General features: G+C 39.2%; 1 protein-coding gene across 1 annotated transcript; it reads right to left on the minus strand.

Annotated features, from left to right (window-relative positions):
• Positions 1 to 324: 324 nt before the first annotated feature.
• Positions 325 to 19423, minus strand: tnc (tenectin). Its single transcript, XM_066397004.1, has 8 exons — positions 19328 to 19423; positions 10559 to 10615; positions 10255 to 10464; positions 9891 to 10142; positions 6642 to 9833; positions 3201 to 6585; positions 2783 to 3142; positions 325 to 1656 (listed from the first exon to the last, which is right to left on the minus strand). The coding sequence occupies exons 1-8, from the start codon at positions 19413 to 19415 to the stop codon at positions 1554 to 1556; spliced, it is 7647 nt and encodes a 2548-aa protein (XP_066253101.1). The 5' UTR covers positions 19416 to 19423; the 3' UTR covers positions 325 to 1553.
• Between the last annotated feature and the right edge of the window lie 2823 nt (positions 19424 to 22246).

Consider the following 22246-nt stretch of genomic DNA (forward strand, 5'->3'; position numbering starts at 1 on the left):
CCTTGTTCTGGTGCTCCTGAAAGGGGTATTCTGCTTGTGTCGAATAATAAACTTTTTTACCGTTTTTTCTATTCTTTTGCCTTGTTATGAGAGGCTACTTCGACGTATTATACGAACAAGATCGTACGTTTTTCTGCTGTGTTATACGAATCCGTCTTATATGAACCCGTGTTATAGGGGGTCTACTGTATTTTGTGTTAGTTTTATTTACTTGTTGAGTAATGGTGTCATTTAACTAAGTTCTAATGAAGTACATACATTTCTTAAATATACTGTGCGTTGCTGGAAAGCGTGTCAAGTAAAGGAAATAAAGAAATACTGGAGTCATTTACATAATTTATTGATAAATATTACATATTCTACTTAATTCTACATATTGAGCATCCTTTAATATACAAAAATCAGTCCGAGCGTTCAAGCGGCAGAAATACACTATTTCAATAAATCTACTTAAGTAGTGCAAAAACCGACATTAATCGCCCTTTTTCTACCGGTCAAACAACTCAGACTTGTGTCGGGATACGCAACACTGATGGTGACCTGGCGGTTTCCATGAGACCCAGCCAGAGCCTGCGATTGGCTGAGTCCCTCAAAATACCCCTCAGAACGATAATATTATTACTTGCCCGAGAATAAGATTATTTAAATTGGCTTATTAAAAAACGACACTCCAAAAAGTCTAAACGTACATTTACAAAAGAGTAAAAATTTATTCAGTCGATTCGTATTCTATAATATCGAGTATACAAGTTGCTTGTAGAAAAATTGCTGTTGATTTTTGTGTGATAATGGGGAACGGGCTGTTAGAATATACCCTGCAGGGAGTTGTGTCTGAGTCGAGAAAAGGTGCTTTCTTATTAAAAGAGCTTTTGAGATCGACTTTAATGTAGAACCTTATGGTTAACACTCTGTTGGCGATTGAAAAATCTTTAATGTAGTCTTGGAAAGAGGTTTTGACTAATGGACAGCTTTGCATCTCCCCATTCAGTCATGTAACTTATTTCCTGAAGTTCATTGTTTCGGTTCTATAGCTTAGAACTATGTATTTATTTAAACTGTACAGATTTATACAATGTATCCCAGTTAAAATGTCTTGACAATTTTATACTTAAACGCTTAGAACTGAAAAAAGTGGAACATTGAAGAGAGAAGTTATTGCTGCCAAAACGGTGCATTTTAAGTGGGTCACCCTGTATTAAGTACTTACCACTGACCAACATAATTATTATCTTTTTCTTAGGGTAGATTCCTTTCGCCGTATCTCTTATTAAACAATTCCCCAATGATAGTTTCGTGTAAATGGCCCTCCACAAAAGATGTCCGCCTAGCCGTTTAATTTGTTCAACTAACCGTAGGTATTTGACTAGAAAATCATCTCTTGCGTAGGATTTCGAACGTGGAAAAGGCACACAATACACCTAAATGTCCCTTTTTTTGGCACCCCAGATATAGTGCGAGACTATACGTTAATTAATTATAAAACGTCTTTATCACTTTGCACGGCTCCGTGCAGTTTATGTCACTCTAGTTCACACAGCTTCAGTTTTAGCTTCTCATCTCCTCCTTCGCAAAGCTGCGGCCGCGATCATCTGCTGAATCATCGGTTCTGGACTACATGGTTTGGGATCGCATTTCATTTGACCGTCACCTCCGCATCTGAAAGTTATATGTCTTAATTCTATTGGGTTATCCATAAAATAATTGCGTATTTTTCCTTCGAGTGAGTTTAACTGCCTTAAATTGTTGCTAAAATTGTTTATTTGCTACCGATTCACAAATGGCAGTCAACAATGTCTATTTTCGACATATTTTGTTACACTACTTTGGCAAAGGAAAAAAGTTATGTGATGTGAGTGGTGAAGTTGATTGGGACAAATTAAAGGCTTTGATAGAATCAAATCGTCAATTAACCATACGAGGGAATGCCGGCAGCCTGAACGTATTGAAATCAAGCGTAGGAAACCATTTCAAACCAATTGGATACGTTAGTCAACTCGAGGTATTTCTACCATGTGAACTCGAGGCACTCTCAAATTGAAAAGAAAATTACCCGTTTTTGAAACGTATAATAACAGGTGCAGAAAAATTGATTGTCTACAACAATTTCGTACGTAAAATATCTTGGGTCAAGCGTAATAAGCCAGCCCAAAACACTCCAAAAGCGAATATTCACCAAACAGAAGTTATGTTATCTGTCTGGTAGGACTACAAAGGTGGCGTTAACTGGATAAATTTAATGACGAAATCAAGAAGAAGCGTCCAGAATTGATAACTCGTATCCGCTCAAAAATTGCTACAACTTGGATGCCATATCCACCTTATTCCCCAGACCTAAGACCATTTGATTTTAATTCTGTTTCGTTCGCTGTAAAATGCGCTTAATGGAAGAAACTTCGCGACTGATGAAGATGTAGAAAAATACTTGAGTCAGTTTTTTGCCGAAAAATAATCTAATTTTAATGTGCAATTTGATGAAATTGTCATAAAGATGAAGAAATGTTATTGAACAAAATGGGTAATTCATAATTTAATAAATTTATCATTTTTAATGAAAAAAATTGTCTTTCATTCACATTGTAAAACATATAATGATTTTTGGGGACAATTTAGTAAAATCAGATTATCCTTTCCCCGTCCTTTCATTGATTGTCCATGAAGAAAAAAACTTAGGCGGATTAGGATTTTATAAGGTGCCTTCTTATTTGAGATATTCAGCGCAGAGTGCACTATTACCATGGAAAAAAAAAACAGTTCTGAAGCTTAATAATCTTCAATCACTTACATGCAATGGAGGCAAGGTCCGCTTGTCGAATCAATAACCTCTCCCACTTGGTACGCTTTCCCCGATATCTGGCAACCAGTTTTGGAAGCTCTTCCTTTGTAGGCGTGCGAGAAGAAATGCGGGGGCAACGTTGTCGTTGTCGTGGTTGTACTCGTTGTTACGTTTACTGCAGTGGACATCGATACAGGACATTCATATCTGGGACAACAGAACCCTCTGATTGGTTCCTCGTGGCACCTGGGAATGGGAGGCGGGCAGCTTTGCTGTAGGCAGATAATATCGCTCCTAAAGCAGAAGCAAAAGTCGCAAGGATCGTCTCTGGGGATTTGTTGGGCCGAGACATAAACTTTGCCTCCGTATCTGGAAAATAAATCACTTGCGGTACTACTACCATTGTATATGCATTTATGGTACTAACCTGCAAGTGCCAGGTCCAAATGCATTAGGTTCTTCCACATCATAGTCCTCTCCAGGTTGCTCGTAATCAGTAGGCTCAGGTGCTTGTTCACCAGGAATATGCGCTGGAGGTAGTTCAGTACTGGTTGTTGCTGGCAAAGCCGCTGTCGATTCTGATATAGGAATTGAAGTGGACAACTCTCCAGGTACATGTTTTTTGGAGGTGGTCTCCACTTCAGGTCCAGAAGTAAATAGTTCTCCAGTTCGGACTGGTATTGAAACATTCTCAGCCCCAGTGGTAGCTTCGGAAGTAACCTCTGCAGGTGAGGTAAATATAGGGCTTTCCTCTTTTAGTTGGTCAGTTGCTTCAGTTTGACTTTCTCCTGGTATTCCTGGGAGGGATGTTCTGCTTGGTTCCGGCAGCTCTGTAGGTGGTTCAGATGGTTCTTCAGTTTTGCTGGGAACGCCTTCAATAGGTGGTTGCGTGAAGATCTCTGATGGTTTTTCCGTTGAACCTTCTGCCTTTTCACTTTCGCTAATAGCTGCAGGTTCAGTTGGTGTTAATTTATCAGTTTCCAATAATGGTTTTTCAGTTTCGCTTGGAGTTTCTGCGGTAGTTTCAGAGACTTCCAGTTCTTTTTCTGGAAGTGCAGTTGTAGGTTCGTATGCAGTTTCTGTAGACCTTTCTTTTTCAAACTCAGGAGAAGTAATTTCTTCCTTTGTTGGAACTGGTGTAGTCACTATTTTTGCATCACCAACAGCAATAGTAGTTTCCTTCTCTGGAATTTCAGGTTGTAGAGTTGCGGAAGGTAAGCCTGGCGACGACGTTTTCTCTGCTTCAGTAACTTCTTCCACAGTTTGGAATTCTTCAGTTGCTGGCGTTTCAGATACAGCTGGACTTATCTCTGATATTTGCGGCTTTTCTGGCACCACTGAAGTCAAACCAGGAGCTTCAGTTTCTCCTTCTTTCGGAACGCCTTCAGTTTCCGAACTTATCGCTCCTACAGTAGTTTCTTCTGGTTGAGTTTTCGATGTTGCACTTTCATGTACTTCAGTCGCCTCAACACTCTTAATCGTTGCAACTTCTTCTGGAGTCTTCAATGTTTGTCCTTCTTCACTTGGAATTGGCGAAGTGATTGCAGCTGTTTCATTAAGTGGAGCTCTATCTGTTATTTCTACTTCGCTTGGAACTGGACTTGCAGTAGCTACACCAAGACCTTCACCTTCGGTCGGATGTAAAGCTGGGGTCTCAGTTTCACTTATTGACACCTTTTCTTCTTCCACCGGCTTAACTTGTTCGGTGACCGCAGAAGGTTCAGTGGCAGATGGTTGAGTTATTTTAGGTTCTTCAGGAATGAGAGTTTGAGATGCTTCAGGTTCATGAGGTTTCTCTATTGGAGCTTGAGTCTGTTGCTGCTCAGTTACATGAGAGTCTGCTTCTATAGGTTTGCGAGTAAATGTTTCTTCAGGCATAGTAACATGCTCAACTGGTTCTTCTGTAATTTGTGGAGTGGCTTGTTCGGTTTCTTTCGATGGTGCAGCCGCAGGCGCCTCAGTTCCTTCCTTGGAGATCTCGGGTTCTTCTTCCGGCTTCTCCTTATCTGATTCACCGGGTATTTGAGGAACACCTTCCTTTTCTGGTCGTTGAGGAGTAGTTAGTTCAACTTTAGCTCCTTCAGATGTCTTGGGTACGGTTGTAACAGGTATGATTTCAAGTTTTTCGGTTTCAGCTTCTGTGACTGGAGTTGCTGCTTCTTCACCTTCAGGCTTAGCCTCAGTTGTAATGACAGTGACAGTTTCAGGAACCTTTTCACGTTCCGTTGATTCAGTCATTTCTTCACTTGGGATTTTACCGATTGTTGTAGCAGCTTCTTTTTCTTTATCAGCTTCAGGTCTTGGCGATGTGGTTTGTTTATGCCCTTCATCGATTGATACAGCTTCTTCAGTTAATGGCGTTGTTGCCTCTTCCTTAGTTTCAGTGGAGACCTCTGGAATTGCGGTAGAAACTGCTTCTGGAATTTCAGCAGTTTCAGTGCTTCCTTCTGCTAGGTGAACTGTCACCTGAGCTTTTTCAGAAACATTGACGCCAGGTGCTTCAGTAGATTGTGTTTCTTCCTGTTCATTTTTCTTGGCTGAAGTTGTTGCTTTAATTCCTTCAGGTGCTTCAGTTACTTCCGGACGCTTTTCTTTTGTAATTTCTTCAGTCACTCCTTCAGGAATTTCTGTAACAGGTTCAGTCACTCCTTCTTCAGGAGCTTCCGGAGCAGATTCGGTAATTTCTTCAGGGGTTTCAGGAGCTTGCTTAGCAGGTTCAGTCACTCCCTCTTCTGGAGCCTCAGTGGATTTAGAAGCAGGCTCAGTAACTCCCTCTTCAGGAGCCTGTGCAGCTGTGGGCCCAGGCTCAGTCACCTTTTCTTTTGCAGTTTCTGTAGCAGGTTCAGTCACGGCCTCTTCTGGAACCTTCGTAGATTTAGAAGCAGGCTCAGTAACTCCCTCTTCAGGAGATTGCGCTGCTGTCGGAGCTGACTCTGTCACTCCTTCTTTGGGAACCTCTGTAGAAGGTTCAGTTATACCTTCTTCTGATGTTTTTACAGGTTTCTTTGAAGGTTCAGTCACTCTATCTTCTGGAATCTCTGTAGCTTTTAATGGAGGCTCAGTAACTCCTTCTTTGGGTGTTTCCGTAGTAAGTTCGGCCACACTTCCTTCTGGAGCTTCAGGAGTCTTCCTGGACGGTTCGGTCACTCTCTCTTCGAGAACTTCTGTAGTTTCTAGTTCAGGTTCAGTAACCTCTTTGGGTACTTCGGTAGCAAGTTCAGTGACCCCCTCTTCGGGAGTTTCCGGAACCTTCTTAGAAGGTTCAGTGACTCTGTCTTCGGGAATCTCTGTAGTTTCTGATGCAGTCTCAGTAATTTCCTTTTTGGGTGTCTCTGGAGCAGGTTCAGTCACGCTTTCGTCTGGAGCTTCCGGAGTCTTCTTTGAAGGTTTAGTCTCTGCTTCTTCAGGAATGACTGTAGGTTTCAATGCAGGCTCAGTAACTGCCTCTTTGGGTACCTCTGTACCAAGATCAGCGATGCTTTCTTCTGAAGCTTGTGGAGTCTGCTTAGGAGATTCAGTCACCCCCTCTTCGAGAATCTCTGTAGTTTCCAATGCAGGCTTAGTAAATCCTTCTTTGGGCGCCTCTGTATCCTTCAACCCAGGCTCCGTAACTCCTTCTACTGAAACTTCAGTAGCTTTCTCTACAGGTGCTTCTTCAGGCCGAGTAACTCCTTCTGATGTAGGTTTAGGTTGTTTTTCCTGTGTAGGTGAGAGAGTAGTGATATCAGACTTTGTAACTTCTTCAGCTGAGGGTGTTGTGGTCTGCAAAGTATGCTCTTCAGCTTCTATAGGAACCGTTGATTCAGTTCGAGCTGAAAAGAAAATACGCTTAGTTTTATAGAAAACTAGAAAGTCTAGGAGAACTTACTGCAACTGTATGTAGGACAGCAACTGTCTGCATCGCTGAAAATAGGAATGCAGTTCTGGAACTCTACAGGGGGTGGTGAGCATTCAATAGACTCACACCTCAGAATGGAACTGACACATCTGCAGGAGGCTTGACAGTGGTTAATAGGAGGAACAGCGCTATTGTTGTTATAAGTATGTCCATCCACCAAGCAACTGCCCTCTCCAGGGATTTCCCTTTCTGGTAAAGTGGTTTGTTCGGGATACTCAGTGGTTTCAGACAGTTGAGTCTTCGTGGGGAGACTTGGAACTCCAGGCGTTTCTGCTGGTGAAACCCTCTCAGTGCCACTAGGAATCTCAGTTGGTGATTCAGGAGTTGTAGCCAACTCTGGAATTTCAGTAACTTCCTGAGGTACCACCGGGATTTCAGGGGTAATTCCACTTGCTTCTTGGGGTACTTCTCCTGAGCCCTCTTCCTCTGTAGGTGTTTCTGTGGGTTTTTCACCTGACCCTTCAGTTTCAGGAACAATTTCTGTAACTTTGGCCACTGGTTCCGTTCCACTTTCAGGAATTTCATTAGTTTCTTCAGTTTGTTCTTCGGGGATTTTATTACTTTCAGTGGTTCCTTCTTGAGATATAGCCTCTTCAGGTAAAGATGTTGGTTTTGAAGGTTGTTCAGTTTGGGGTATTGAAGGAATAACTGGTGCACACTCAAGTTCCGAGGTACAAACTTCAGGCACCACTGCTTTTTCCGTGACTTCTTCTGCGGTTTCACCAATCCTAGATGGTACCGTAATGGATTGTTCTTTGGGAGAGGTGGTTGCTTCAGCTTCAGAGATTTCCCCTTCGGTAACCTGTTCTCCACTTTCTGCTTCAGTAACACGTTCCTCAGTTTTGGGGCCAGGAGAATGTTCATCATCCAAATCAATCTCATTTTCTTCCTCTCTAGGAAGTTCTGTTGTGCTTGCAGTCCCAATTTGAGATGTCTTTTGTTTTTCACTAGCTTTGGTAACTTCAGAGGGAAGTTTAGTGACTTCAGCTTCATAAGCTTTTTCAGTGGTTTGTTGAGTAGTCTTAGGCACAGAGATGGGCCGCTGAGTTTCCACTTCTTGCGTAACTGCAATTTCAGCTTCAGTGGCATGAACGTGAACTTCTTTAGGCACTTCCGTGGAATAAGCAGTTTCAGAGACGTGGTCCATGGATTCTGGAAGTTCAGTTTTCTTGGTGGGAATTTCAGTAACAATAATAACCTCCTCTTCAGTGGTTGTTGGTTGTTCAACTTTCGAGGGTTGTGGAGACGTGGCAGTTGATTTGTCCAATATCTCTTCAACGGGTTGTGTTGTTTTGTGCTCTTCAAGTTGTTCTGAAGGAGGTTGTGGTTTCGCGTCGGTTGTTTCGTCTTCAACGGGCATTTCAGTTGCTAATTCTGCCTCAGTTATTGCTTCTGATGGTATTGTAGGTGATTTTGAGGTTTCTGCCTTTGGAGGAGTTTCAGTGCTAGTTGCCGGAATTCTCGCGCAACCCTGCTCTCCGCACTCTTCCGAAACGATTGCAGGTTCAGTAACTTCTTGTACTGCAGTTTCGGTTCTAGTGCTGGGAGTGGTTAATTCAGCTGCAGTACGTTCACTAGATGCGGGTAGTGTAATTGTAGTCACTTCAGGTGCACCTATTTTTTCAGTTGGCAAAGCTGCAGGTTCTGAGATACCTGGTTTTTTCGTTTCTGGTATTTCGGTTTCGATTTCTTCTTCATCATGGGAAACTTCAGGATGCTCATCTTCTTCAGTTGGTGGCTCGCTGGTTACTGGTGTTTGTTCTGTAGCACCAGCTTCTGGTAGTTGCGATGGTTCGGTACCAGCTGGCGACTCTTTTTCTGGTAGTTGTGATGGTTCGGTAGGTTCCTCCTTTTCTGGTAGTTGCGTGGATTCAGTGCCTTTAGGTGCCTCTTTTTCCGGTTGTTCTGATGGTAGTCCCTCCTTTTCTGGTAGTTCCGCTGACTCAGTAGGTGTCTCCTTTTCTGGTAGTTGCGTTGATCCTGTAGCTGATTCTTTTTCTGGTGGTATTTCTGATGGCTGGGCCTGAGAAGGTATCTCCTTTTCTGATTCCACAGTTACTTCTTCCGGTTTCTCTTTCTCAGAAACCAAAGGAGTTATTCCAGCCTTTTCAGACTTTTCTGTGCTCGCTGGCAACTCTTCTTCTATCTCCTGTGCAGTAATTTTGGTAACGGGTTCTTCAGTAGGCACACCTGTTTCTTCTTCCGGTTGTTTTGCAGATGGTTCACTGGTACTACCGCTAATTGCAGTTGTAATAGCTTCAACAGCTTCAGTTACGCTAGATGTAATTGCCTCAATGGCTTGAGAAACTCTGGTGGTAATGGCTTCCACAGGTCCTTCAGTAGTAGGCGAGATTTCTCCCTCTGTAACAGGTTCTTCTATAGGTTGGGTTACGGCAACTTCAGGACTAGCTGCAGTGATTATTGTAACCGGTTCTTTTTCGGTGATTTCAGCTTTAGTTTCACTTTCAGGTTGCTCCGTAATAGATGTCTCGGAAACGATAGGTTTTGTGGTTTCTGCTGCATGGCTTGCGGGTTGTGGTGTTTCCACCGGCTGTTTGGTGACTTCTTCAACTCCTTCTGGAGTCGTTTGTTGTTTTTCGAGTTTGTCTCCCTCTTCAGGCTCCTCTTTCTTAGTTTCTTCGCCTTTAGCGGCTTTAGTTGCAGTCTCCGGTGCTTGCGCAGGAACTTCTGTGGCTTCAGGACTAATTTCTGGGAAGTGTTCCTCCACTTCGACGTGTGCAGTAGTGAGCGATTGTTCCGTGATTGTTTGCTCAGGTTCCTTTGCAGATGCAGTAGTGGGTTCCGTTTCAAATGAGAGAGATGACAATGTTGTTAGTTCTTCTTCAATCACTCCCGCACAGTCGTAAGTATCCGGGCAGCACTGTCCTGCTCTTACTGGTAGAGCTGTGCAGTTGACCTTGTCCAGAGGAGTTGGCCCACATTCCTGGACTGCGCACACAATATCTCCACGCAAGCAGTAGCATTTCTCACAAGGAATATCTTTTTTGACCAGTTCTCCATCATTGTACAAGTCTCCATGGAATTCGCATTGTACTCCTGGTTGAAGGGTGGTGGTAGGAGTTTCTGTAGTCGTGGTTGTTGTAGTGGAAGATGTGGTGGTAATTTGCGGAGTTGTAGGTCCTTCTAAGTAATCGGGATGTTCTGCAAAGGTCATTTAGGTAAAATAATTGTTAACAGCTCTGATAGTCAAGCACATACCACAATTGTATCTCACGGGACAACACACTCCTTCTTGGAAAACGGGCCTACAACCCTCCACGTTCAGGGTGCATTCTTGCATAACACACGCAGTTTTGTTACGGATGCAATAGCACAATTCGCAAGGATTGTCTGGATTAGATGGTACTCTAGCTCCATCCGAATAGAAGAGATTATCGATTGAACACCCATATTCGTTAAGATGACCCAATGCTGTGGACGGGGCTGTAGAGGTAACTAGTTGGACTGGAACTAAGAGATATTTTTAAATTAGTTTTTGGTAGTTAAAGCATCTGTTCACCTTAGAGAATAAGTCCAATTTCACGCTTACTGGACTATTATTTGGAGCTTAAAGGCAACTTACCTTCAGGACATGTGATCACAGGGCAACACTGATCGGGTCTTTTTTCCACTTTACAGTTTGCTCCTATGGCCTTGGTAAAAGGACAAACTTTCAGATAGCACATGAGCATTCGGTTGTGGCAGGTGCAGTTCAGACAGGGTTCGTTAGTGATTATTCGGTCGCCTTCGTCATAGTGTTGAAAATTGTAGTAGCAACCGGTTGCGTCTGCAACTATAGAAGAAAAATTGCAAAATTAGTTGTAGGGAAATCAGTCTAAGATTTTTCTTTTTTCCTTTAGTTAAGTTAGTTATTTTAGTTAACTTACCCGGATAGTATTCAATTTCGGTGCTCTGTTCGGCATGCTGTTCGGGCTGAGCGGGTGCTGTAAATAAAAATTTTGTGATTAGAAAATGGCAAAAAAATCTATAAGGGAAAAACGACTAATGATGGGATAATCGGCCTATTTTAAAAGGCGTTGAATAATTCATTGATATTTCTAATTCTATCTGTATAGGTCAGACATTATATTGCCAACTTCCTTCTATGGGTATGCGGGTGGAGAAAGCTCTTTGACAATTAAATTTTCTTTAATAAACTCAAATTCGAATCCTACAGTTCATGAAACTTCAATAATTCGATATCAAACTCTAAAAATTGAAGGGACATTTTGAATTTTGCCTGTTTAAGTGTTCATTTATCAACACTATTCGTATTAAAGCTAGTATTGCATGCTCCGTAACATATAACTATCTTTATGCAGCACACGTTCTTAAATGAAGACAGAAGATATTACGTAGGTGTCATCACGTTCAAAGTTATACGAGATAGGTGACGTTGAAAATGATGTGATAACACACAGCAGCGGCCAATGAGAATTTTAACAGTAAAAGTAGCAATTCTTCTTATAAAGGAAAAAACTACTCATATTCACCATATTGAGAAGAATGGAAAATGTTTCATAGTAAAAACTGACTGAAGATTTATCCTCATTACCGTTTCTCATCTTGTTAACAACTCATAACACGTATTAATTAACAGGTTTTACAACCTAACCCCACGTGAAATTTTCAATAAAACCGCCAAGAAGAACGGTATCTTAAAATACTTCGCGGAACGTAAATAGTGAGAACCATTCGGTTTGGGATTCGAATTCTTCAATTGTAAAATGTTTATCTTTCCACACAAGCCATTCTTAACTCCTTTGAACAAATAGCATTTTATATTCCGAGAGCTTTTCTGTTCTTTTAGTGCTTCCTGTAACACACACATTATATGATGTATTGATTTCAGGATAAATTTATCACAATACAGCTCCTCCGCTTTTACATCTACAGTTAGTTTTAATGATCGATTAATATAACTAAGTATGCAAAACTCTATACTGGGTGTGCGCCTTGGCCGGTCATAAAATACCCCACATCGAGAGGAGACCAGCAGGTGGCGATTCGTTTATTGCGGCGAAGATGATTGAATCTTTAGAAGTAAATGGATCTCGGGAATTTCTTGTTATGCTTATTTATTGATTGCCTGACTATTGGGAAAAAGTACAATTCTTAATCAAACAAGCAAAAATTTAAATCACATGCACGTCCGTCCAGCTGCGGAAGAATTCATGGGAATCCTCATCGTACGTTTACGCTCAACGTTAGATAATTACAATTAACTACCTGTTAATGACCGAGTTTAATTGTTATTCACCTCAGAATGTTAATGAATCGAGTAGCAATTCATATCATCTTTATCGGATTTGATGTATATTTATTCAGTTTTGTATTAATAGCCGAGGTACCGTATTAATTGGTAAAGAAAAACGCTGCTTTTGCTTGATATCTTGATTTACTTGCATAAAACACACGTTCCGGTTCGTTATTAGATAACAAATGGGCTCAGTTATGATTAAATTGGATTTATAATTGGCTGGAATTGCAAAAAATTGAAATTTTAATGAATGATCATTGCCTTATTGGGATTAATGAAAAGGTGAAGATCTTATGTGCGTTTTAACGCTAATCGGAGAGATGTATATGAGGGGTATTGGATGAACTTATTGATTACTCAATGGTAAACCCAAGAATGCACTTTGGCCAGATGGTGGCGGGTACTTCTCGTGTCACGTAGGTACTCATACAAGACCCGTTTTAGTGTTTATTTACTAATTGGTAATAGTGTGCAACGACAATGATAAAGGTATTTTCAAACGCATTTTCTCGTGTGGACCTAACTGTACTTATGGAATGTTTGAATAATTCTCTATAGCTGCGACTTTTCTGTGGTTATGTGGGGTGATTTTAAGCACAAAGGTTTCAATTATCAGTAAAATGGTGGGCTTTTTGCCTGAAGAAGTAAACGATACCCATTAACTCTTGGCAATTTTCCTGTGAAGGCTATTACGATTTGCGTCTACATTTTAAAATTTTTTTCCGCCCAGTTATTATAAAGCCATTAAATTGCACTCTGGACCATTATTAAGCACGGGATGACGGTATTAACGCTAAACGCATCAATTTGCATCTCGATCTAATGGCCATAAATCAATTTGGTTACATTGTAAAATGGGATGCGAAATGGGGGAAAAATCCGATATAATCAGGATGTGGGTTTATTTGTTTTAGCTTAAAATTAATGGCTGAGATCAACACGTACGGATAGCTACAGGCTGAAAGCTGAGAAAATTCGCATACATCACAAGTATAATTTAGTAATAAAATACCTGTGATGAAGAGGAGAATTCGATCTCTCGTAAAACTTTAACCTTTCATTCTGTAAGTCGAAACATTCGGAATTTATTTGAAATTTACAGGTGTGAAAACTCGAAATACTCAATTTCTACAGTCATAATAAATCTTTTCGATGAGAGTCAGAGAATTGAACCTTTTGTTAAGTTTCAACTATTGTCATTCTATAAGTGAAACACCCTGTACATATTTGAAATTATGATTTCTGTGTAAAGATCGAGCCCATAACGAAATATTCGTATCTAGGAAGTCACTATCATTCCTCTCGATTTTAAGAACTTTGTAGCAATTTTGAACTCGCTCTTACAAACCCACACAATCTTATTAATTATGCAAAATAAAAGCAAATTTATTACGGCATTTGCTAATTATTCATCCTTAGACTTATCCTAATGAAATGGGCAGTTAACGAACGAACTCGGTACTGCTCATTTACACCGTTGTAAGGAGTACTTACTCGAGTCTCCAGCAATGTTAACCGTCATCAAGCAAAAAAGCCTATCTGTGAATTACGTCCTCTGCGAATGATCAACGGTCAAGTTGATGATCAAAATGGCGATTTTATAGAGGGCTAGCTATAAACTTACAATTCACTGCAAGATTAGCCAAAGAAGCTAATTTAGGTGTTTATGGTATTCTCGTCACGTTTGTCTAAAAAGTTTTTCGTGCAATAATGCAGAACAACAATTGATACTAAAAGGACTCTTCAGCCTACCTCCAACAATGATTTGCTGGACAAATTGATGAATTAAACACGATGAAGAATAGTATCAATGAAATTGCATTTGATTAAAAATTAATAAGCAAATAATTAGAATGCTACTTGAAATTTAGTAAAGTTATTGCAAGACACCTATTTGTGAATTTTGTTCATGATCATCATATTATTCTTCCATTTCATCAATGTTTTTTTTTAGTTCATCATCATATAAATTGTAAATATTTGCAAGCAGTTATTGTAACACTTTATTCTCAATATTTACTCTTTCAATGGTTAATGGTTTGGTGGAAATAGGTACCCCAAATTGACCTTGTTTTTGCAGTCTTCGTTCCTCCTCGTGCATGGATCATAAAATTCTCCATTTTGTTCCGGTTTTTCTGAACGTTTCATGTTCAGAATTTTATTTACCATATTGGTCTAGTTTTCGACCGGATATACCACATGACGGTGTGACCCACAGTTCCAGTTAATTTATATTCAGGCTATTTCAACAGTGATTTAACTACGGCATTCCATGGTGGACAATTAGCACGATCTCCGCTCGCGATGGGAAATATTTCCAACTATTCAGTCCATTTCCACGATTATGCCATCGTAAATTTTCGAAAACAATCCCGCTTTCCGCGTTCACATCAAGTCGGATTAAGAAGAATTACGATATGTATACGGGGATCGTGATTATGTACCGGAATTTACAGTTATCTGCTTTACCTGCCGATAACATGTTATGCATTTCACGACTAGGCCAGACGGAGGCAAATACACCTGGGGGGCTTCTATAACTTCTATTAGGCCACAGCAGGAAAATTTTATTGAGAACTTCAATTCCAGGAAAGTCCCTCTTCGTTATTGTATTGGTCCATTTCGCTTCAGATGAATAACACACAAACCTGGTGGTTGCAACCAAACCACCTTAAAAAACCCAAATCTGAGGCAGTCCAAACTCTCGGACACTATGATAGATACAGTTTCCATCAAATTGTGGCAGAGTAACGCGATTAGTTATTACACAAAACGAGTCTTAGTATTAAAATACATCCCATCAGTTCCAGAAGAATCAAGAAAGCACATTTTAGACCGAAGCTGTATCTTTTAGTTTTCAGGATCTCATTGATGAGCTTCAAATTCGGGACACCCTGTACCAGAGGCGTTTCAAAAAGAGGCAAAACATCCAGATGTGAACAATTTAACTGAATTTGAGCATAGAATATGGGTGTAAATTAAATTGGCGATATTTTTTGACCTAGAAAAACTAATGTAAAACTACAGGAAAGGTGGCGCCTAATTAAACCCAAATTCGCAACCTTTTGGTTTGTATAGGAGATTAATGGATGTTTCTGTATGCTACATTGTTTAGCCTCCTCTTGTACAATAGTAATTATGTAATTCGGTGTCCTATTATATTCTCGGAATCTGTTTTTGTCCTTTTATTAGGTGGGTGTGTCAGGTGTGTGTGGGATGTCTTTGTATTCGTGTTTGAAATTGTCGCAACTGCCTCACGAGGTCATTACTTAGGAGACCCGTTAAGCAATACTATTTTTTCTTGTTAATGACTAAAAGCCATAAATGGCATAAACCTCATATTTCCAATCGGCGCGACATCAATGCAAAACGAGACCTTCTACTTTCTATCAATAAAACGCTTAGTTATGCCTACATTAAAAGACAATAAGACAAGAATCGTGAGCTGAATAAACGGCTTAGAGCGACAATTAATCAAACGCGAGCTTCGAAGCGAAAGGTCCGCATAGGAATTATAAGAATAAAACGGACCAAAGCCTTGGGCTGCCCAGTCGGACAGTACAAACATAGAAATCCAGAAACAGTCGTCGGTCATGGGAGTGAGTAAGTAAGTCACGAGATCCAATCCTGAGATATATACCCAGGGGGAAAAGGTTCCTGCAGAAAGTATTTCTTAGACGAGCACTTTTCCTGCAGTTTTAGAATGCAGCTTGAGGATTTGGTTATTGGATCTTCCAATGGTCTGTTATTTTATAAGGAATTTTTTCTGCGATCCCTATAAAACAATTTTTTTGATAATCGATGTCATCGTGAATTACTGAAAATCGATCGCAAGGAACGAGAAAAATCACTTTTCCTCTAGTAAAGAAGTGCAAACTAAACTGAGGACGGAGCTTGTAATTTACCTGGTATTATGCCGATGAGTCAAACCCTCATATACGAAGGCAATTAACAGCATGGATGATGCAAATTAAGTACAATTTAAATGGTGTGTTTTAATTTTTTTACCAAAAATTATATAAATGTGAATTAAAAGAAAAAAAATTGTACTTTTTCTTGACAATACAGATGCAGCAAATTTTGGGCTGTTATTTTGTCCTTTCTAGCCCATATACAAGGTTTTTGGGAATAACATGCATGTATTTTGAGGGCAATTCCTTTATATGTCTAAGCTATATGAGGGTTGCTAACTACAAGAAAATCTGTATTGCTGAAATAAGAGAACGAGATCATTTTAAGGTTCACTTTCGCAGAATTTATATTTTTCTCTTTACTTTGATGTTTACACTGATATTTTCTCTTTTTGTGCCGTGCATCAAGGCAAAGTTTCTTAAAAGGAACAATTCTCGCGTTTTGAGAGAAGGTCCTGGAAGGTCAAATTCTTAAATATGCTTTCAACTTATGAACTTTCGAAGACTCTATAACTATGTTGTCCAAAAATTTAAATTATGTGCGTCTTCTCCAACATCAGTGAAGTACATCGTTGGCACTTCCGTGCTGAAAACTAGAGTGAACTCCACTCTTGTCATTGCTGATTGATGGTCCTGCACTGGACCTTACCAGGAATACCTCGCACGCACTAGACATAAACTAGCCCCAGATATGATTTAGTCTTTCGCGCAATATGTAACTTATACTTCCTACAACTCTCTAGTGCTTTCGCAAATATTTGCCTCTTATCAACCGATCTAAAGCACCATCCTCTTTCATACGGTCAGCCGTCGTGCATATCCCCATATTTATAAGGTACAGCGCATTACATGCGTGGCGTATTATGTAAATCAGAGCTGCGCCGTTTCGCAGATCATATCTCGGCCGGATAAAAATTATACATTAAATTGTGCGGCCGTCCATTGTGCGGACAGACTGTATAATAAAGATGGCGGGAAAAAGTAAAAAAAGGAGCTGCGTGGTGGTCCTGCGAGATCTGCTTAGCGTGGGAGGCGGGATGGGGGGTCAAGCGACCGGCCGGACTCTTTTGTTAGCGCCATTGGCGGGGCTCAATTATTAATGACCATCACAAATTTTTTCCACGTGACAATAAAATTAATCCAAACCCAAGTTGGGACAGGTACTTACCACTGGGAGTGCAATGTAAACTACTGCAATGAAATAACCCGCTTTGTAAACCGATTAGCTGCGAAGCACCTCTCTCAAGCATCATGAATAGCATTAAGTTGCGGTCAGGCAGGTGGTCATCGTTCATTTTTCTTGACGGTACGTTCAAGATTTGAATAGGGACTTATGATTACGCGTTAGCAGTAATGAGTACCATGCTGAGATTTTCAATCTTTTTCCAAATCTTCAAAAATGAGCTTTATGGCTTCTGTGCAAAGAGTGCTTTATTCTAGACGAGAGGCTCAATATTTGATAAAGATTTTCTCACTCACTTATGCATGGTTTTCTGTTTGGGAGTTAAAGTGTAGATCAACTATTGAATGTTATCAAACCTTGTTCACTTACGAAAATAAATGAATTTGATCTTGTCTATTTCTTTTTGATTTGAATCTTATCCTGGAAGTCGATTTTAACGTGAAAGGTGTCTACAATTCTGAAGCAGATGTCAATGCAGTATAAATGAACAGAAACTCAAAAATAAACAAGCTGAAGTGAAATTCTGAGATGTGGTGAATTCTCAAGTTCAATTTTAGTAATTAGACTTTGAGGCTAATTTGTGATATCCCTATTATAAATATCGTAAGGGTTCCATTGCCAAAAGAAAGCCTGGAGTTTTCTCTAAAATGCACCATTTAATACATATTTATCAAATGGCAACAAGTTAGCTAAAAAGAGTTAAATTTCCAATGGTGCACATTTTCCCCGAAACATTCTTCTAAGTTCATTTTTCCATAATCCCTTAAAATCTCAAAATTCATCTAGTGTGCTGTGAGTGTGCCTCGAACGGGTAAGTTTCGCATTCCGCGCAAGTCTGAATTTCATTGTTTTGTTAGCCATTGTTGTGCCGGCGTCGTTTCCCATTTTTGCAAACTTTAGTGGGTAGTTTTTTGTGTAAAATTCGAATTTCAACACCGGAAATATGACTTGAACGCATAAAAATATAAACTAACGAAGTGTCGGGTGTGTTTTCTGTTGAAATTGTAATGTGCGGTTGGCGGGATAACTTTATCAACTCTCTTCGCCGGGTTACCGAAAAGGACAGAAAGATGTTCCAGAATTGGAAATCCTTTATTGCTGGAGAAAATTTAATGTGTTGACGAGAGATTTCATACTAATTCCGGTAAGTTTTGAGATATCTTTTCAATTATTCCTCATGACTCATATAACCTCAAGATGATCCCTGCGGGTGTAAAAACTTGGAGTATGATGGAGTCTATTGGTACGGTTTCGTTGTTTTTAGATTGATATGACCTCTATTTTTAAAGTAAACTTTTCGGGGTGATGAACTTTTGGTTGTTATACCTGTTCGTCTCTTGAAACTGAATTTTGTAGAGTCTTCTTTTGATTACTGGGAAAAGTTATCAACCGCACCAAAAAGTTGACTTTAAATATGGACGTAACGCATGCTTCCATTTAAAGTTATGTTGTCCGTTTTACGTTTATCGTTATCTATTGTATTTTGTGGTAGTGCGTATTTCATATGTATTAACGAAACAGAATAGTATATTGTTTAACGAATGAGGGAAAACAGTATTTTCTGTCATTAACGGACAATGACACTAATAGACATTTGGCGGGCAATTTAAATGTCCTGTGACACCAAAACATCATCATAACCAAATTTAAAACTACTAATTACAAAGTATAATCAACGAAAACGAGATTTAATAAATTGGAAACTAAAGAACTCCAATTTTAAAGGTATGTGTGTTATGTTCGTGTCATTTGAAGTTTGAAACTAATGGGTCAGGGAATACTTATTTGGAAGGACAGGGCAAGTTGCTCGCATGAAAACGATACCTGGATAAATAATTAAAATAAATATCTACCTAGTGACTCTAGGATGGTGCTTAACACCAGTATTTATTATCCAAATTTTTCAACTAATTGTCACACGTCCTCAATCCGTCCCATTGGTAACTCATTTCTATGGTAGGCTCTCTATAGTCTAGCTATGTTACGTCCTTCAGGAATTAACAGTTCTTGTTAATTGTCACTAACCTGGGCTTTTCTTTCGCATGGTTTGCGTTGTTCGTAATCGAGTAGCAAGTTAGAATATTAATAATTTTGAGAGTTTTTAAAAGTAGAGGTATGAAGGGATATTGTGTTTGTTCCTAAACAATATTAGTTAGTGTGTGAAGTCCAAGATTAAAATTTTGTGCTTATCACTATCTATATTTTCTTAATCATTAACTGATTTATATGCATCTTGTAGTGTTTCACTTGATTTTCATTATGAAAATGGATAGTTCTCAATATTATTTCTTAAAGACCTTACCACCAAAACATGGAGATCCCAAAATCACTGCTATACAGAGTGTCGCTAATGCCGGTCCCGGTTCGATTAGTTGAGTCCACGCCTTCATGGCGCGTCCTGAAACCAATTAAAAGACACTTAACAAAAATATTTTTAAGATTTCACAATAAATATGGATAGAGTGAGGAAATTAATCAGTTGTCAATGGACGCCATCAATGAGGCTGTATCCAGAAAATATCCATGGAATTATTTTTTCTATTACTTTGTCAGTAAACCGCTATTGCGCACCTGTGCAGGTCACCATTAAATGATTTCCATGAAAAGTATCAGTACTATTGACCCTTAGGGCCGTGTTATTAAACGTTCTGATTGAATTTCTGCACTGGTCATTTTCGTGGCAACCATGACAATTATAATAAATTCTTTATTACACATTCATAATTTGGCATTTAATAAAACAATCACTCTTTGAGTAGAAAAATTCATGTTCCATTTAAACCCAACAATAACCACAACATTCCCATTCAGTTAAACCATAAATCACTCTGAAAATCTGCATTCAATGATATTCTCTCGCATGTGACTCATAAGATCAAAGTCACGGTCGTGGACATTGTATAACTTGGCGATTACATATTAGTGAAAGCGCCACAGTAAAATTAGAACCGTATTGTCCAGGGACGTATTTAAGCCCACTATAAATGATTTATAAATAAGAAGTCCTAACAGATGGTCCATAAATTAGAGTTGCACAGGTGCCATGACCTAGGAGTATATGAAACAGGTTTCATTCTATTGAACTCGTAGTTTGTGTCAATGGGTTACGCAGTTACCGCAATCTTAACATGAACATTTTAGTGGTTCTAAGCAGTGACCCCAAAAATAACATCAGACCAGGAACTCAAATATATAAACAATAAATAATATAACAAATAATACAATAAATAACTAATATAACCGTTTCTTCTGCGGAGTCGGTCCTGGTAAGCGCGTAATGGATCACGATAAAAACTGGCGGTGGGTGTGTTTGAACCAGTATAAAGAAGTTGCATAATGGGTCATTGCCAAGGATTTTGCAGGTTTAATTGTTGCTGCAGATGTGCTTCGACGGTGAATTTATCCATTGAGTCAAAGTAGTGGTTTAAATAAAGAACGATAACTGTGTTTTAACATGAAAGGATTATAAGATAAGGGTAGGATGAGAATTGTCCCAATGACAGTTGACATTTTTGACATATAAAATTATAAAAACCGGAAATTTACTAAAGATGTTCTTTTACCTTACTTCACAATTAAAAATCCAATGGAGTAAGGTCCGGAGATTTATGTTAGCAGGTCAATCTTATGGGCCTAAACGCCTAAACTAACGGTCGTAAATATTCAAGAACTTCCTGGTTACCTTCTGACTGCAATGAGCTGGTGCTGCGCATAGTTAGAACCAACAGGTGCAATATTTCTCTATAGTTAGATTTTCTAAAAAATCGCTCATCGCCTTAACATTTCGAGATATTTAACACATTGGAGTTGCTACTACTTTTTATATAACTGACAACGTCGCGTTGTTGCAAATATTTTAGGTCGATAGAGCAAGACCGATTATTCATATTTACAAATTTTCTGAAAAATAATGTTTTCCGTAAACGTCTAACCTGCCATCAACCGTAAATCATTCCGTAATAACATTATTATATTATATAATAACTAATTGCCGCGGACCATCTTTTCATACCATCAAAAAGGCTGCGTGTGGGTGCAAGTTCAACGTTCAACACGCAGTAACCATCTTCAGTTTGTTCGTATGTATGTCATTTTTCAGTTTCTTTCAATCGCCCACAAGAATTTGATATTTAAGCCTGATGGAAATAGGATGGAAGATTAAGAATTTACCTACGAAAGTATCATTACCTTCATTAGTTTTATTTACCTAAATAATTACTTTTATTGAGAAACAGCTTGTGGGTAGACATAACATAAGTAACGAAACTCAATATGTGCCTTATTGACCTGGGAATTTATGTTGTTTGCTCAGGTGGACATCCAATTTTTTGCTTTTTGATTTTGGGATGCTAATTATTGTGATAATCATCGATCAGTCACCAAAAAGTGAAACAAAAAAACGATGATTGCCAAAATCATGATCGCTTCCCAGAAGATCTGAAACCGCAAATGCATGCAACTCCACGAGTTCGATGCAACAGACCGCAAACTAAAAAGTCATTTCGTATTTTGCGAAAGAAAAGTTCTTAAGTTTGTTTTTTTTAATCATCCGAAGTTCTGATGGTCTTGGTGGTTTGATTCCGAAACCGCAAATCGCATTTTAAACAGGTTGTTCATCTTTGGGTAACTTGCAACGACCTTTCGATGGACAACTGGATTAAAGATTGGTAGGAAATTTGGTGACTATGTTTTCAAACATTAAAGGCGCTCTCGTTCTGAATTTGATGCAGTTCATTTTTCATTATTGCGTATGAACAATCTTCAACAAAAATTCACAGATTACAGATAAGTTTCAAACTCGCACCTTTCAATCGTCATTCACCTAATTAAAGGCGACTCACTCTTACTGTTAACTGTACCAACTGTACAGATTTATTAAGAAGCTCTTAACGGTCCCATCTCGAGTTTCTTCTGAAACTGGGTCCAGCCGATCTTATTTAATAAAGATAAACATTGTCTGCCAATATTTGTTAATTGGTGGGTCTCTTCCTATAACAGTTTAACCGCGGAAAGTGGGTCTTCATAATTATTACTTTTATTCCAGATAAAGTCGATTCATCGAATATTTTTGTGGGCATCATTCATACCAAGAAATATGAATGGGCGTATCGTTAGTCATGTTTTTCCTATGGATCTCGATCAATTTGTCATCCCATCAACAATTAAATATTTGGGTTAGTTCAGGTTTCTTCGTAACCTGCTGAACGTTTTTAAGGTCGCA

This window comes from Euwallacea similis, chromosome 14 (assembly GCF_039881205.1).
Source record: "Euwallacea similis isolate ESF13 chromosome 14, ESF131.1, whole genome shotgun sequence".
Classification (NCBI taxonomy): domain Eukaryota; kingdom Metazoa; phylum Arthropoda; class Insecta; order Coleoptera; family Curculionidae; genus Euwallacea; species Euwallacea similis.

Bases quoted from the DNA above. Each gene is read 5' to 3' on its own strand.
- tnc (XM_066397004.1), bottom strand. From the start codon at position 19,415: ATGAAGGCGTGGACTCAACTAATCGAACCGGGACCGGCATTAGCGACA. The intron at 10,465-10,558 runs GTAAGTTAACTA...TTTCTTCTATAG, and splicing joins CGAAATTGAATACTATCCGG to TTGCAGACGCAACCGGTTGC. The intron at 1,657-2,782 runs GTAAGTGATTGA...TATAACTTTCAG, and splicing joins GGACCTTGCCTCCATTGCAT to ATGCGGAGGTGACGGTCAAA.